Genomic DNA, 18,721 nt, shown 5'->3' on the forward strand with positions numbered 1-18,721 from the left:
AGAGGTGATCATTTTTTATTCGGTTTGTTTTTATAAAAAAAAGGTAACCAAACTGATTTTTTTTTATAAAAAAAACTGAAATCAGTTTAAACTGACCGGTTTCGGTTTAGTTCGGTTTTTTAGGATAAAAACCAATTTAAATTGGTTTGACTCGAGTTTTTTTTTTCTGGTTTGGGCTGGGTTCGGTTTTTTTCAGTTTTAGGCTTATAAAACCAAAACCGAACCGAACCGAACCGAACCGGTCAGTTTTTTCAAAATTTTAATCAATTTTTTTTTATGGTTCGGTTTTTTTGGTTATTTTTTTCCGGTTTTCTCGGTTTTCTAGTTTTTGCACACCCCTAGTTCTCAGGTTCTCTCATTAGCAATTCGGTACATGCAGCGTTGTTTGGTGGCCAAATGTCAACTTTTAGGGTGACGCTTAAATCATCTCGGCAACTCTTTCATGCATGGGCAATGTATGTCATCAACAGGTCTATAATTTGGAGCAACAACTTTTTTTTTTTTTCCTCTCTTCTTCTTGATTTTCGTATTGGCATTCCCAATTCTTAAAATAGCCCTCTAAATAGGTTTTTCCTTCAAATTTGGTTGATGTTCTTTGACTATTCTTTGTTTTATTTTGAATAATTTATAAATTTTAATTTTTTTATTCAATTTTATCCCCTTAAAATTTTTTCACTTGTAATATTGGGTCCCCATTCTTTTTACTGTTATTTGTTTTTATTTGAGATATTTCTTAAAATTGATTTTTTTATATAATTATGTTCTTTTTGAGTTTTTTTCTATCAAATTTGATCTTTATTTTTTTTTTTGCTTGAAAAATTTTTAAAATTTATATTTTTCTCGATTTCATCCCCAATATTAAATTGTTTGGGTATTGAGCTTCTTGATTAAGTCTAAGAGTGTGTTTGGTATTGCGGTAGCTGTTATGGTTGTGATTTGAAAAAAATTGTTTTATAAAAAAGTGCTTTTAGTTGAGGTTGATTTGAAAAAATAGGTGTTTGGTTAAAATTGTGGTTGAAATTGAGGTTGAACAAAAAGTAGTTTAATGTGTTTGGTTAAGAATGCTTTTGAAATTGAGGTTATAAAATAATTTTAAAAAATATATATTAATATTGATGATTTTTAATTTAAATATTGTGGATTTAACTATTGTTATTACATCATGAAATAAATCATACTTAATATAAAATATTTTTTTATTATTCTATAAAACCATCTACAATTCCATTACGTACAAAATACATCCGACAAGAACTATAATTTTCATAATTTTACAAGAACTACAATTTTCATAATTTTTTTAATGTATAATAAAATTAGATAAAATATTATCAAGTATAAAATTCACTCTAAACTAATTTTTTTTTATTTAAAAAAACTTAACACACTAAAAAAAAAAAACCGCAGTGCAAGTGAACAGTGCAAGCGAATTGCACTGTTCACATGAACAGTGTGCTGATGCACACTATTCATGTAATTGCACTTTTCATTGAACAGTGCAATTACGTGAACAGTGCAAGAAAAGCAGCCTTCAGCTGCTTCTTTCAACCCTGCGTTTCAAATACAAAAATTAATGGAGCCCATGAACAGTAATCGGTGGTTTTTCCTTTACCAAACACTTGCTTCCTGCGTTTTACATTAAACGTGATTTTTAACGCGTAAACAAACGGCCTCTAAGTCTAGAATTTAATGGATTGTAGGTTTAAGAAATTAACTCGGGTTTAGAAGGTTCACTCGATTTTGTTTATTTTTTTTAGTTTCATCATTTGACATTTATTTAATTAGAGATTGAACTCTGTTTTTTTTAAGCTTTCAATGAAATTATTTAGTGATTTTGAAAATGACATGCCTTATCTTGAGTTTTCACCGATCTTTATTAAATTGATCTTTTTAAAAAAGAAATCTTATTTTTGAACTAAATTAAATTAATTGATTAAATATAAATATGAGATACTCAATTCATGGTATTTTTTTATTTGCCTTTTGGATCCCAGCTTTGACAACATGTGTAGTCTCTTTCAATTACCCGAGTCATTGATTATTTTTGCTTCTTTAAAAATGCTAGCATCAGTTGAACATTTTTGTTTTTTACGTTCATAAAATTTCTCTAACCCATGGTGTAGTGCAAACATTCTTGCTAATTAACATTAAGTATCAAGTATTATTAAGTATAAAGCTAGAAGGTGTAGTATTTTAGCTGTTCTAAAATCATTGTTCACCATTTTATATATTAATGTGGATTGGAGTTGTGAATTTTTTTTTTAAATTTTAATTTGATCCTCAAACTCTTTTTTACGCAATTGAGCTCTTATTAACACCTAATTGCATTTTTTTTTTTAAGAGATGATTGAATTGAAAGACAAATAATCGAAGAGAAAAACTCAGATAAAATAGGTGATGCCTTTTAATTTTTTTAAAAAGTACATTTGAGTCCCTTATTTTTTTTAACTATTAGGTGATCGACTTTAGTTCTAGAAAAATTAATTTCAATACTAAACTTTATTTTTATCATTTTTCAATTCTTTTTGGGTGAGGAGAGAGATAAGATATTGTTGAATTCCAGCCAAGAGAAAAAAAGTTTTTGTTGCTATGATTCTAGCCATCAAAACAGTAGATTTTTGTTCTAAATAGTTTCATATCATGAGAAGAGTTCAAATTAGGTGTTTTTTTTTTTTTTTTTTACCTTGAAAATGTCTAAAAAACAAATATGAGCTCGGGTTGATTTTGAGTTTTGAAATAATTTTTTTATGCTTTTAGATATTATTTATTTGTTTTACTAGGTTATTAAGATGTTTTGGGTTGAAAATGAGATTTTAGAAAAAAAAACTAGCCGCCCTAATTTTCTAGTCACCACATTAGCTGGAATCTAGACATTCTAGACAACATGTCATCTGTTTTTTTTTTTGGGGCAAGTAAGTCTTGTGCAATTAAGGCTAACCCTGCAGACACGTGTGTGAGCCTTTTGTTAATGGGTTAGGAGCTTGGCTTGGCCTCGTTCTCTATATATATATATATATATATATATATATATATATATATATATATATATATATATATATATATATATTAATGATTTTTAAGTTTGTATTTTACTTTTTTGTGATTTTTTTCACTTATTTATCCTTTTTTAAATAGTGATTATTTGTTTTAATTATATTGGATATGTTTATTTTTTTTGAAGAGATTAGCATGATTTATTTGTAATTTTTCTTATAGTTTTTATATATTAGATTTATATTTAGAAATAAAAAAATATTTATTTTTATAATATTTTAAATATGTGTAGCTTTGTATAGTATATTTTTTTCTTTTTATTTTATTCAATAAATCCTATGTGTGTTGATTTTTATTTCAAATTGATTTCAAATAAATCATATATATTATAATATTAAATATCTTGATATTTAATAAATAAATTTATTAAACACAACGGCTAAGAAAAATGTTCAATTGTAATTTTTAAATTATAAATCTAAGTCAGTTGTAGCCTAAACTGCACTTAACATTCCATAAGGCATTAAAAAAAATAATCAATTGTAATAATGGTAATATTTATGTAAATTTAAAAACTATCTTAAATTTTAAACTTTAAATAAAGCAAGCATGATTTGTCCACTTGGAGAACTAATGAGTATGGATTTTTTTTTTTTGGAGTGAATATAGAATTGGATAAGAATGAACTCTACAACCCCTGTATACAAAGATTTTTGGAGAGTATTTGAAAATGTGGTTGTTTATGTGTTTTTAAAAATTTAATTTTTTTAGTTAAAAATTATTTTTTTTATGTTTTGATTCGTTTTGATGCGCTAATTTTTAAAAATAAAAAAACATCATTTTAATATATTTCAGCATGAAAAATATTTTGAAAAGTAATCACAACCACACTTGCCTGTTTGTTTTTGCGTTTCAAAAGCGTTTTTTAAAAAAAATTGAATTTTTTTTATTTTTTTATTAACTTCAAATTAATATGTTTTTAGTGTTTTCAAATCATTCTAATGTGCTGATATCAAAAATTATTTTTAAAAAAATAAAAAAAATTATTTAAAAAATAACAACAACCACACTAAACAAGCACGCATTTACTATAATTGCAAAAAATTAACAAGAATACAGTTTGTCCAAGATTTAAGAAGCTGCGGTCCAAACAGCTTTTTGAAAAAATTCAATTTTTTTTTTTTTTTGCTAAAATTGAGTTCGGTTTGTACTTTCTAGATCGTTTTGATGTGCTGATATTAAAAATAATTTTTAAAAAATGAAAAAATATTATTGGCATGCTTTTCAGCACGAAAAGCTATTTGAAAAGCAATCGCTATCATACTTCCAAACACCCACTAAAATCAAGATAGGCTTCTGAATGATTTGACCTAGTATAGAATGCAACCCACAACGCAAGATTTTATTTATTTGAGATGGAGACTAATATTTATTTATTTTTATACTTTTATTGCAACTGTGATAAAGATAATATGTGATTATTTTTAAAATTTTAAATTTAAATTAGCTTTTATAAAATTTAATAAGATATATTTTTAACTGCTTTTATTGCAGCTATTTTTATAAACATGTTTTTAACTGGTCTAATATTTATTTTTTTGTATTACAGTGCTAATTTAAAGAAAAAACTTGGCTCTTGGGACATTAAAATGTTCTGGCTGAATTCACTTGATTTGAACATTAATGTGCGTACTGGCAATGGAGCATTTAATATGGTCGAACGCTTATCTTTTTTGAGAATCGTGTCATCCTTATCTCCGAAACCAAACGATCTTGTCAATGTCTTCGTGAAGAAAAGATGAGAGTCCACAAAATATCTCTGCAAATCATCACTGTCACCATCACAGATACTCGGTTTTATTCATGGAGATAAGGTGCCCACGGGGCTCAGAATCCTGATGTGGTAATCAAGTCACCCACGCATACATACATGTATAAATATGGTATGTCCCCAGTCGATAGGTTTATTATTATTATTTTGATTAAAGGGATATTAGGACCAATTTGCACTTAACTCAACTAATTTTACGAGTTTTAAAATTAATAATTATATAAATTTTTAATATTATTAAAAAAAACTCAAATATATAATTATTGTGGAATAAACCCATTAATGAACCATCGGTTGAGCGTGTTAGGCAATGTAGTTATAATTATGTTTCAAATAACTTTTCATGCTAAAATATATGTCAATGATATATATATATTTTTTTAAAAATTAATTTTGATATTAGTATATCAAAATGATTTGAAAATATTAAAAAAATATTAATTTAAAATTAATAAAAAGTTAAAAAATTTTCAAATATTTTTTTAAAAATTTTTGAAACATAAAAATAAACATGCTATTGGCCATCATGAATTACGTATCTTGCGTAAATTTGCTTCCTAAAGGAGGCAAAACGTGAGGCCTGTGCAGTTTCAGGCATGCCTTCCAATCCAAGGCTAGTAAATCAGTCACATTGGGGAAATGCACTTGCAAGTTTCAGATGAAAAGAGGTAGAAATATTCCAGCATCCACTGCAACACCATGAGGCCTGTGCTAAGTTCAGTCGCGACTGCATTCATTTAGGCCGTGCGTGGTGCCTGCCAACATGTTTGTGCTCTGCGTTGATGAGTAAAGTTAACAGGATCTCATATGAACCATGTGAGGTGCAGATAAGGGCACGTCCATTTCATTGTTGGAAAAGAAATTGCAGTGTGAGAATTTTAGTTGACTGTCAAATGAAACAGGTTTTCTGGAAGAGGTGCTAGGGTTAACTTGGGATTTTGGCTGTCATATATTGACATCCCACATGGTGCTAAGGTTCGGTTTGAACTGGTTCTCGGTTCGGTTTAGTTATATTAACAAGAACTATTATTTTTTGGTTTAGTTGAATTTTTAGGTTAAAACGGTACCATAAACATCCCTTAGTGCTAACTATCCTTAAGAGTCAAGATTGCATGGGTAAAGAGATAGATAGCTTATAGCTATGGATGATGAGAATAGGCCCTCGCATGGGAAATAAGAGGCATAGCAGCCTGTTCGAGGCAGGATCTCGATCCGGCAAGAAAACCTCGACTACTGCTAGCAGGATGCAGAAGACTGCAACAGTGGATCTGACTCCTGAGAGTTTCTGATTGCAGAGTTCAGTTGCCGCAGATTTCTCCCAGTGTAAACTTTGATTTTCTTGCTCTTATGATTTGGAAAGCAGGATCAAAATGCTGACCATGTTGCCAACTGACAAAACCAAGTTGCCGCAGGTTTCTCCAGGCGTCAACTTTGGTTGACCTCAAACCATTAAACAAGCAAGTCACGGTTGCATTAGAAGACACATAACCACCTAGAATCAGCTGTTAGGTTGGTTCCTGAATGCTTCCCTTAAAAATTAAAAAAGAATCATTAGTAAATGCCCTATTAAACCAATATATGCTCCAGATTTTTTACAGGGTCACCAGTAGTTCATGGCAAGGACCAGCAAAGGCCACGCATTGAACCATACAAGACAACAATCTAGTTTGGTGAAACATTTCTTATTCTGCTCAAAGTTTCAATTCAGTACACAACTCGAGTTCATTATTACATGACACACATTTCCATCATTTTACTATAACTGCCGTTCCGCATTTTCATTTTCAGAAAACTTGCTATTATAGCTTTGAGGGAGCCTGGTACCAACCCCATGGTTCTTCGGAGATATATTGAGTTACCTGCTTCACACTTAAGTAGTTTTCAAGTCCCCTGAGAGAAAAAGGATAGCAAAAGGAGTCAGAATCAGCACTAAGTTGATGCCAATCTAGAGTAATTTCAATAATTTATCGGGGGGTGAAATAAGGCTGCAGACAGTTTACATCATAACCAAAAAATTCTCCATTATGCAAAAATAGAGGGAAAATGTTGGTTATGTATTCATAAAATTCTAAACGTTTGGATTTAGCTGATAAAAAATAGTCTCTTGCATATCTTTCAAGGAAATTAGGTTCGTACCATTCTCCTAATTCACGCCCAAAACCACTGCGCTTAATGCCTCCCCATGGAGCTTGACAGAAGCATGGCTGAGAGCAATTGATCCAGACAATACCTGACCGGAAAGCCTGCAAAAATGGAGGTGAAGGAAAAAAAAAATTAACTCAAAAAGTAAATAATCCCTCTGAAGATTTTGGTTTGTTATTTGCACATGATTAATTGTTAATTCAAGTCTCACCTTGGCTACACGATCACACCTTTCTGGATCATTTGATATAACAGCAGCTCCTAAGCCATAACTGTGGGACATCCATAGAAAGTCAGAACAAAACATCCAAGAACCGAGCAGATCAAGGGAAAAAACAACAATAAAAGAAGCAACACAAAGATGATGAAGATGATATCCCATCCAAGTATTCAGACACGTTCATTGTCTTTATTGAGATACAAGAATAAACTTACTGGGTGTCATTTGCCAAATCAATGGCTTCATCTTCAGTACTAAATGTTTTAACACATAGAACAGGCCCGAAAACTTCTTCTCTCCAGATTTGCATGGAGGTCGTTACATCAATGATGATGGTTGGTTCAACAAAGAATCCCTTGTTTAAATGCTGACAACGTATTTTTAAAAATCACTCAATTACCCCAAAAGATATAGAGACAGAGCAATCCTACCAATAGTAGGAAATAAACATACCTTGGGACGATCCCCACCACTCAAAATGGTTGCACCTTCACTCTTGGCGGCTGCAATGAATTTTAATATTTTATCATACTGCAGCAATGAAGTAAATAATTAAATTAGCAGGTTTAGTTCACCAAGAAGAGTTAATTGTTCAGAAAGGAAAACAAAATACATATACATAATGTGACTATTTGTGATCACAAGTTGAACAGCAAATCAGATATTAATTGAAACAATGATATTTTTAACAAATACTTGCCTACTAACAAAACATAGTAGAAAAGTGAACTTTGTAACTAAATATCACCCCATCTGAACCAACAAAGAGAAATGGAAAATGTAGGATTAAAAAAAAATACTTGCCTGGTCTCCACTGACAAGTGGGCCAAGCCTGCAACCCTCTTCGAAAGGATCAGAAATTTTAATTTTTTTGGTCCATTTGACAAGCCTGTCCAAAAATTCTGATGCAATGCTTTCCTGAAATATTAATCGAATAAAATCTTAAATTTTTACAAGGCTAACACATTTTAAGATAAACATATCATTTGATAAACTATACACTGATGGATGCAGATAGCCAAACATTTCTTATCCCATTTTCTTTCACTCATAGTAAATCCAAGCTTTTAAGTGGAGAAGCTGTTGCAGGCAAGTCACTCATTTACAGTTACAAGATTAGGAAAGTTGTTTTTATTGTCCTCGGGGAATACCATTTTCTTGAAGAAACAGCTGAATTTTCAATTAATCTTCGAAGATGAAGAAGATTAGCCGCTGCTGTTAATGTTTTATAGACCCCAGACACCAGCAATCTCTGACTTGGAGGGAACTTTTAAAGACTTGCCTTTTGAGAAGGTTTGATAGCTCATTTGACAAAGACAAATGTACCTTACAACGTTGTTTTAATGTTTGGATAGCAGCAATGTAGGGTTTCTTTTCATGCTTTGACTTGGTCACAAACTCCAAAATTTGGTTACTCTTAGCTAGATTTGGTTTTTGGTAATCTTCACAGCTCCAAGGGATCATTTATAAAACTCTTTAAGGCTGTTGGCTTGGAGTTTCGAGCAGGGTAAATGCTGCTTCTCTATTTCAAGAAGCTAAATTCATTTTATAGGGTCTTCCTAGTTCTGGGTGTAGCTAAAAGGAATCTTTAGTTCAATTCTGCTTTTCAAGGCATGGAAAATCAAGCCAAAGCATAAGCTGTAAACTGCAAGGGGAAGGTGTTGGAACGTGCACAAGATGAAAGTGGTACAGGTATTGCTAACATATAAAATCCCAACTTTGGCCTCACAAGATGAAAGTGATTTGACATGCATATTAAGCACAAAGGGCATCACACTTACATGCACTAAAAGACGGGATGTTGCACTGCATATCTGGCCATTTGTCCAAAAGCAACCAAAGAGGGTCCACTCAGCCGCTGGAAGAAAGCAAGTAATCTACTATTAATAGAAACACCTGCATGATCACATACTTGCTTCCCCTATGTGTTGTTGAAAAAAATAAATCTTTATTAAGTTTAAAAAAAAGGAACGCTAAGAGGGAACCAACCCTTATCAAGATCAACATCCTCAAAAACAATGATTGGGCTTTTCCCACCTAGCTCCATTGAAACAGGCTGACAAGATATTACAATTTACAAGCAGTGATTAGGCACAAATAAGCAAGCAGCATATAATAAGTGACAGAAAATTGTTCAGCACAAGACATACCTTGACCATTTGAGCTGCAGATGCCATTATCCTGCTCCCTGTAGCAGTGCTCCCAGTAAATGCAACCTGTCAACAGCTTATTAGCAATAAAAGCAAGGTAGATATAAAACCCAAAACTAGTACTCATCAATATCTGAATTGAAAAGGTGTCCAACAAGCAAATAATAACAGAATACTGAACCTTGTCAACATGAGGATGAGATGCCAAAGGAGCACCTGCTTCAGTGCCCAACCCAGTTAAAATATTGAGGACACCAGGAGGAAGACCAACCTCCCTACACACTTCACCCAGCTCCAAACAAGTCCTGAAATCAGAAACATCATAAATGACATGAAACGTGGCCAACCACCACCAGAATTTATGCAAGCTCCAACAAATTAAGGGCACAGACATACACAGATGCCAGTTCAGAAGGCTTCAGTATTGCAGTGCACCCTGCGGCCAGGGCTGGAGCCACTTTCCATGTAGCCAACAATAGTGGGTAATTCCTTCAACAAAAGAGACAAGAAATAGTTAGTTTCTATAACATCTGGTTTATTATTAGAATTTAGAAGTAACCAATGAAGAGAGTCCCAAAATACAAAAACTGACAGCCAACATGACTCCTAGAGACAACATACCATCACATTAGGGATCTTCATAAACTCAAGAATGGGATCAAGGAATTAGGTAAGATATAAAACTAAAACATACTAATGAAGGTAGCAAATAATGACGGTAGCAATGGAGCAAAATGTATTTTACAGATGTCTCATTTATTCACCAAAGAGGATTTTGACCAGTCCTCATCGATGATTGTAAACTAAATTGGAAAGCACAAAAATAACTTCAGAGAGGAACTAAAACCATGGTTGCGTGCATTGTGAATTTAGCAAGTCGACATCTAGGTGACAAATATAAAGTTACAAGTTATAACCCAGACTACAGCATTCCAGATAGCAAAGAAAGTAGAGTTCAAGTGCAACTACAAGCAGCCAGTATAACTGCAACAACACATTGCATCTCAGGAGAAGTGAAGAGTTAGATTGTGACAACAAATTCAATGGAGAACAGTAAAAGGTTGTTACAAGACTTGGATAGAAAGAATTCACAACTGAAATCTAATAATGGAAAGCAGACACTTCAAATAATATTCCGCAGAATTAAAGAAACCACTCTCTTGCATAGACTTCAACTGAACAATTTTAAGAGAATGATTACTATCAAAACAATATAGTACTTAAAAAACTATGATGGCACCAGTGGTCTCAACTCATAAAGGCATTTTATTAGCAAGATAAAAATTATGGAAAAGTTAGAAACTCCAGGCTCTTGAACGTGCTAAGAAATTAACAAGTCACACTTCATTTTATATATTTTTTTCCATGCTATGAATAGATCTTCTAAGATCCATACAATTCTTTCTTCCAGCTTCCTAATTTCCTATAATACAAAAACCATGATGTGCTTTTTTTACAGTGCTACATTCATTGACGTTGGTGTAGCTGAAAAAAATGTAGAGCTTACTGGTAACGATTCATTTTAAAACATTTGACACGCCCAAGCCAGAAAAATTTTAATTACAAGAAGGTAAACATTACATAAGAAAGATAGAAACAGGCATAAATGTATCACACAGCAATGCATCAGATACCATGGAGTGATCAGAGCAACAACCCCAAGTGGTTCTTTAAGAACAAAGCTCTTAAATGTTTCCATAGGAAGAGAAACAGGAGCTTTCTGCTTTGTATCTAAGCCTTCGGCAAGGTCCGCATAGTACTCAAAACATCCTGCAACATCATCCTGGACAACAAGAATTCCCACATAAGACAATGCACATAATACTCAACTCAATATCTCGAAAGTGCCACAAGTATACCATGTCCCACAGTGCTTCTTCTAGAGGTTTTCCACTATCAATTGCTTCAAGTCTTCCTAGTTCTGATTTCCTCTCTGTTATCTGCAAACATACAAAGATAAATAGGAGTTGGAACCCAAGACAATCAGGGAAGTTCAATGGCCAACATTAAGAAAATTATTGATATAATTGCAGAAAAAAACTTCAAATAACAAATGATTATCTCATACTCCATTAGAAAGAAAAACGGGTTCCATATTTGACACACATCATTTGTCATTGACGTTTTGAATATAAAAAATGCGAGCTTCTTATTTAGTAATCCAAGAAACCATCCCTCTCAGATTTTGACTCCAAACACTACTAAATGACAGAACATAACCTTTGTAATTCCACACAGCACTAACCTGATAAATGACGAAAATTTCTTAAGAACATATATAGTGATCAGAAGTAAAGCGTAGACACATAAGCAAAACAAATAGCTATAACAGAGAAGAAATTCAAAACAATGAATGTGCACAATCACAGAGAAAATTAAACAATTTAGAAATTAATTGCACGCAAAAAGATAACTAACTGCAAAATAAACTGATGAATCCAAGCAAACTGCAAGGTAGGAAAAAAAAATCCAAGATTATTAAGAAGTAATATATCTTGGGAGTTGCGAGTGACAAAAAAAATCAGCAAAACTGCAAATTAAACTGTACCTTAGCAGCAATAGCACGCAAATACTTGGCACGATAAGCACCTGACGCGGAGGACCAATCTTTGCCTTTGTTCCTAGAAAATGCATTCTTAGCTGCTTCAACTGCAATCTCCACATCCTCTGCAGTGGCTGCTGGTATATCACCTGAACAAGTACCATGTTCCACAAAACCATAAAGATCAAATCTTTTCAAGGTTGCAAGTCTTTTATGAGATTCAAGATCACTGAACAACTAAAATAACAAGAACCCACAAATTTAAAGCAAGAAAAAAATTCATTAGTGACATAAATGAACGTTTTAACCCAGCAAAACACATACATACGGATATAGTGTGAGTGAGTAAACTGACCGATGATCTGTTCAGTGGCAGGGTTGATAACGGGGATGCGTTTTTTGAGAACGGTTTCTCTCCATTCTCCGTCGATGAATAGCTGTCGATTAGGTAGATGGATCGCCATGTTCACTCTGACGGTTCAGTGGGTTGGTTGAATATGATGCAATTGTTTCTTTTCGTGTTTATAACTTTATAAAGGTTTTTGAAAGATTTCAATTTTTTTAAAAAATTTTAAATTAATTTTTTAATATTTTTTTTGTTTTGATAAATTAATTTTAAAAATAAAAAAAATATTATTTTAATATATATTTTTTAAAAATAATCATAACGTATATAAATATTCATAAAAAATAGTTATTTGTTGATATTTGCTGTACAAGTTCCTCGATGCTTGACTTTATTTTGCGGGAATGCATAAAGTATTAAAAGTAGTTTCAAAATTAAAGGAAGTTTTTTTCATTTAATAGAATTATTCAATGGAATATCACTTTTGTAATTCTATTTTGTGTACAAACCAATCCATATTTTGTGTAAAACTTTTTTTTCAAGTTGTTTTTGATACGAGATTGAAAGAAATGAGATTACTTATTACAACAATGTTTTTAGGATTTAAAGGTTATTCTTATCCATTAATTGACTTTATTTTAAATTAAATTAAAAAAAATATTTAAAACATCAAATCTACTTTCTGATAATTCAATAAACTTAACCAAATCTATTTTGTCAACACTTTAATAAAATAAATGTTGACTTATCTTTTGATGTAGATTTTTTTATTAGTTAAAGTGTATTTGTAAGCGTGGTTAAAAATTTTAATTCTCTTTAAAAATATTTTTAAAACATAAAAAATAAACAATATCTTAGTCATCCAATTAAATTTAACAAATATACTTCAGAGTTATAATTATTGTTGAAATCTCACCATAAAATTGCATTCATTGATTATGTTAAAAAAAAAAAAACATCAGATGATAAATTATTAATTCGGATGTTATAAATTTCAGGATTGTTGAATATTTATATAATTATAAAATTTAAAATCTATAAAATTAATCGAAATAAACACATCAATATTAAAAAAAGACCTCAATTTGCTCCAAAACCGATCTCCACCTTCGGGGACTGTGAAGTTAACTGGCCAGGGACCAGATTTACTTAGCACAGTGTCGGCACACCAAGCCATCACGGCAGACATTTCTGGTTCTCTTGAGGTCTTGATTCAGTGGTTGAAGGGACTTGTTTTCTTCCTCTGAATCCTGAGTTCAAACCTCACCGTGCAAGCCTGTCACCTCCGTGGTACCTTACATGTTTACTGGGTTTGCAGGATGTTCAGTGAGCCATGAGATTAGTCGTGGTGCGCAAGCTGGCTCGGACACCCATGTAAATAAATAAATAAAAACATTTCTGGTTCACATGCAGTTCTACCTGCTCGGCAAGAATCTCTGAGATATTGTTGATGGTAGCAGTGCCATACCACTAACGGACATGGTAGAGCTGAAGAAATGGAAGATCAAAGCCGGTAAGGCCATAACGTTCTCTTTGTCACCATGTAGACACTCCGGCGGTCTGACGAACGATGCGAAGCTCCAAAGACTGGAGAACGAGCTCTTGCCAATCTCCCAAAAAGACATGACAGTGAGGCAAATACTTTTCTGAAGTTAAAATATATATCTTTGTGAAGAAATTTTGAAATTAGATCCTCTGTGCGATATCAGAGGCAAGGATGAGGAGAATTGTTATCCATGGGGTCAAGGCTAGCGATATCATTACGGCAACCCGAGGATGAGCAAAAGAGCCAACTTTTACTGGATGGAGAATATCTTGGCCAATCAAAAGGCTCTAGACAAACATATGTCTAAAGCCTCCATGAATGATGAAAAAGCTTTTTTCAGTTTGTATATTTCATGATTCAGAAGATGACATTCAGACTTCTCATTATTATGAACCATGACATCTCAAAAAAAAATATTATGAAAAGAGCTATACATGAGGATAAATAAATAAAAAAATAAAAAAATAAAAAAAAGGCCCAAGAGGTTTATCAAAGCTCCAATCATAACATTAGTACTATTGTAACTTTTATTAGTGTTATTGGATTCATCTCGTATTTTTTATTTATTTATTATTTTTTTCTCTCATTTCTCCTCATTGTAATTTATGAAAAAGAGATGAGATACAAAAAGAAGGAAAAAAAAGAAAGAAAGAAAAGACTTTAGAGGCAGGGGCGGAGCAGAAAAATTTCTATTATTTTATAAATATAACAACTTTATAATTTAATTTCTTTGCAAAATATTTTATCTTTACTCTATATTTATAAATCAAATATTAAATTTATTAATCTAATATTATATAAATATTAAAAATAAATTAAATTTTTATCAATAATAAATATATATTTAAATAAATATAATAATATCACATATAACCAATTAATTAGCTAAAAAAACATATTAAAATAACACAATATGAGATAGATTTCGATGAAACATTCAGTATACTATCAAGAATCACTACAGTACGAGTCTTACTAAGAATTGCAGCAGCCAATCACTACAGTACGAGTCTTACTAAGAATTGCAGCCAATAAGTCATTGAAGCTTTGGAAAATGGATGTTATGAATGCATTTTCATATACATACATACATAAATGTACGTGTGTGTGTGTGGGGAACAATCACAAAGATTTAAGAGTAAGACTCGTCTAGATTATGTATGCAAATTAAAGAAAGCTGTTTATGGACTAAAGTAGTCACCAAGAGCTTGGTACGATAAAATAGCAGAGTTCTTGTTGCAGGTTGGATACTGATCTATCGCACCGATAGATTCAAGTCTGTTTATAAAAGATAAAAATGGAAAACTCTAAATTATCCTAATCCACGTAGATGATCTTATCATTACCGACAATGATGAGATACAAATTCAGAAAATCAGAATAAATCTCTCAGGGAGATTTCCAGCGAAGGAGCTTGGAGAGTTGAATCACCTCTTTGGATTCAAAATAGAACAAAGCAAATGATGGCTTGTTCTTGTCTCAGGTGAAATACGCAAAGGTTCGGATGCTCGATTGCAAACCAATATCTACCCCCATGGAGCCCAATGCAAGATTATATGCAGAAGAAAGTAGAGAATTGAAAAACACAACATTGTATAAAAAACTTGTAAGAGTCTAATCTAATTGAAGATAACACGACCGGACATCACATTTGCAGTTGGAGTCGTTAGTTGGTTCATAGAGAAACCAAGGAAACTATATCTTGAAGCAGCTCGACGGATATTAAAAGGAACACCATATAGGGTGCTAGGGCACCATGATGCTGACTCTGTCAGAGACCGCGACACAAGATGGTCTACCACTGGACATGCGTTCAGCCTTGGATAGCTCACTGCATCATTATCAACTACAGAAGCTGAGCATAGAGAAGCAACAATGGCAGCTCAGGAGAACGCATGGCTAATGCAGCTAATGAAGATCTTCACGAACCATTTAATTTTCCAACTATATTACATTAAAGCGACAATCAATGTGCTATATGCTTAGCAGAAAACCTAGTATTTCATGCAAGAACTAAACATGTGGAAGCACATGATCAATTTATTCGAAATTAAGGTTCAAAGATTATCTATTTAAGAGTACTGAAGTGTAAACTGTCATTGTTTAATAGTTCAAAATTATGATATAAAATATATAGTATAAAGTCTCACCAGTAAGGTGGGAGTTAACGAAAAAAGGGGGTTTATAAATTTGAAGAATTAAGGAAGAGAGAGGGAAAAGGCATAGAACACAATTTATTTTAAATGAATTATTTATTTATTATGTTGAAACATATTATCATGTTGGAATAAATTTAAAATGAAATTAAAGTTTAGTTATTCAGCCAGGAAAAAAAAAGTCTTCTAGTAAAGAATTTTGTGAGTTTCGACGCGCAGGTAGATGTTACATATTAGCCTAATTTTTTTAGGAAAAAAAAAGACAAAACACCACCAAAAAATTAATAAATATAAACAGAAAAACTGATTGAATTTTTCCATTAGTATATTGTGATGACCTTTATTAACAAAATTCTTCTTCCCTATATCCATCAATAAATACCGATAGAGAAATTCTTTTTGTATATATTGAGAGAATTGCAATCGGAGAATAAGAAATGAAAAAAAGCCAAACATTATGATGATGTGTGACTTTTATAAACGAAATTATTGACGTAATTAACCCAACAATAAAATACATTCATAAATATGACGATGGAAAAATTTTCTCGATATATTTTGAAGGAATTATAAATGGTATTACAATGGGATTAAAAAAAAAAAAACAAATCATATGTTGACGTGATATTTTTACTAACGGAGTTACTGACGGAATAATTTCATTGGTATATTCCAGTGACTATAGGAGTTGTTCCCCTTCTCCCTAACACTGTTCATGGTGTTTGTTATATACGGGTATACCAACGGAATATGTTCATCAGTATATTTCAGTGACTATGATAACTAATCACTTTTTAATGTGCTGATAATTAATGTTCTTTTGATGGTTCACTTTTTTTTCCAAAAACATCACCGATGGAATGAAAATTCATTGATAATATTTGGAGGGCTTTTTGAAAATTCCAATGCAAGTTAAAAATTTTCATTTGAATTTATAGATGAAAACACCAATGAAAATATTAAAAATATTAATATATAATTTTCCTTTTGTGTTTTAGATGGTAAAAAAAGTCAAGATACCAAAACTATTAAATTTTAATTTGACTTTACAAATGGAATCATTGACGAATATATATATATAATTAATATTTAATATTTCATCGGTAAAACTAAATTAAAAGATCAAAATCAGAACAGACAAGGCTTCATCTTCTTCTCTCTGCTTCTACACTTCAGGCACAAACATCGACTCATGACGCGGGCTCATTGAGTGCAATACCGCAACGTTGTTGGGGGGGTCCCTTCACAACGGGATCCATTTACCTGCAAGTATGAGGCTAGTGGAAGGACAACTTTTCAATGTAAGTTTGTTTGCTTTCACAACGACATGTTTAATAATTTTTGAAAAAATAATTTCATTTAACGAATGCAATTTCAGGTTTACAAATATTGAGGCTACGAGGATAATAACATCAGCCTTTAAATCATCAATGAAAATTTTATTGTTTCAATGAAGTCGGGTTTCCAAACATCTTGAATGGAAATTGCAAGTCGATGCATGGTTTACAAGGTTTAAGGTTAGTATTAATTTAAATATCTTTTTATATTAATTTTGTTAGTTTATTAAAATTACTGAAATTTTTCTTTTATAAATTTTTACTTTGAAGGGAAAATTTGAAAGAGAGAGAACTAATAATAATGTTGCAAGGAAGGTTTGGGAGAATCACGCTACAATTAGGTAAGATCAAATTCATGATACTTTTTTTTTTACTTCAAATATTAAAATTTTATTTTTTATTTACTAACATATAATTAATTTGTAAGCCAACAAATATGGGAAAGAAAGAGAGCTTCCAGACTGAAATGACGTGGCAATTTAGAAAGATTTCAGACTGTTGTAAATGTCACAGGCAATATGGTTGGAATACATTCAGCACGTAACGTCCATGCTTTTCATGCGGCGGTTACAATCCAGTGCAAATAATGAGAATCATTGTGTTCACGGGAATCACGCTACAATTAGGTAAGATCAAATTCATGATACTTTTTTTTATTTGAAATATTAAAATTTTATTTTTCATTTACTAACATATAATTAATTTGTACCATATAGGTTGTGTGATCTTTTATACGAGATGAAAAAGAAAACAAAAAAATATGTGAAAAAAGAGCTTTCAGGCTGGAATGATGTGATGGTTTGTAAGGATTTCAGATTATTGTACATCTTAGAGGCTATATGGACGGAATACATTCAACACATGATGTTCACATGTTTCACACGACGATTACAGTCTGGTGCGAAAAATCAGAATTGGTGTGTTCACGATTTCATCACCATGCACACCGAAGACTCTGTTTTGATCGCAAAGTAGATGATATAATTTTTTTTTATTTCATCATTTTTTTTATTATTTTTTTTTTATAAATATATTTAACTGACAATATTTTTATCTTGTAGGCTACAGTTTTTGGAAGCAAGTCGAGCCTAATAAAGCTTTTTGTTTTTGGAAGCAAGCCAAGCTTGATAAAGCTTTTTGTTTAAACGCAAGTGCAAAGTGATGACCGTAAAAAAGAGGTGCAATAATTTATAGATAGTTGAGTTCAGGACTTTATGGTATGTTGGTTTTCAAACATATATTTTTTGTAAGTTATTATTTCATTGAATTTGATAAAAAAAAATTTCTAGGATATATATAAATAGTCAGTTGAAGGAGAGATATGTGGTGATTTTTCGATCCATTTAGATTTATGGTTAGAGACATTATTGTTTGATGGAGCTGATAAAAATCCAGCAATAAAAAAATATTGATTGAGCTTGTGATCATGTTCAAAGTTTACCTAATTTTTTTATTTA

General features: G+C 31.6%; 1 protein-coding gene across 1 annotated transcript; it reads right to left on the bottom strand.

Moving 5' to 3' along the window:
* Positions 1 to 6,355: 6,355 nt before the first annotated feature.
* On the bottom strand, positions 6,356 to 12,392 carry LOC118044573 (aminoaldehyde dehydrogenase 2, peroxisomal). Its single transcript, XM_035052932.2, has 15 exons — positions 12,235 to 12,392; positions 11,886 to 12,028; positions 11,197 to 11,277; positions 10,972 to 11,120; positions 9,734 to 9,826; positions 9,519 to 9,642; positions 9,338 to 9,403; positions 9,177 to 9,243; positions 8,969 to 9,045; positions 7,992 to 8,105; positions 7,641 to 7,718; positions 7,403 to 7,554; positions 7,179 to 7,239; positions 6,962 to 7,068; positions 6,356 to 6,715 (listed from the first exon to the last, which is right to left on the bottom strand). Exons 1-15 carry the CDS (start codon positions 12,341 to 12,343, stop codon positions 6,625 to 6,627), a joined length of 1,512 nt encoding a protein of 503 aa, XP_034908823.1. The 5' UTR covers positions 12,344 to 12,392; the 3' UTR covers positions 6,356 to 6,624.
* Between the last annotated feature and the right edge of the window lie 6,329 nt (positions 12,393 to 18,721).

Source organism: Populus alba, chromosome 12 (genome assembly GCF_005239225.2).
Source record: "Populus alba chromosome 12, ASM523922v2, whole genome shotgun sequence".
NCBI lineage: Eukaryota > Viridiplantae > Streptophyta > Magnoliopsida > Malpighiales > Salicaceae > Populus > Populus alba.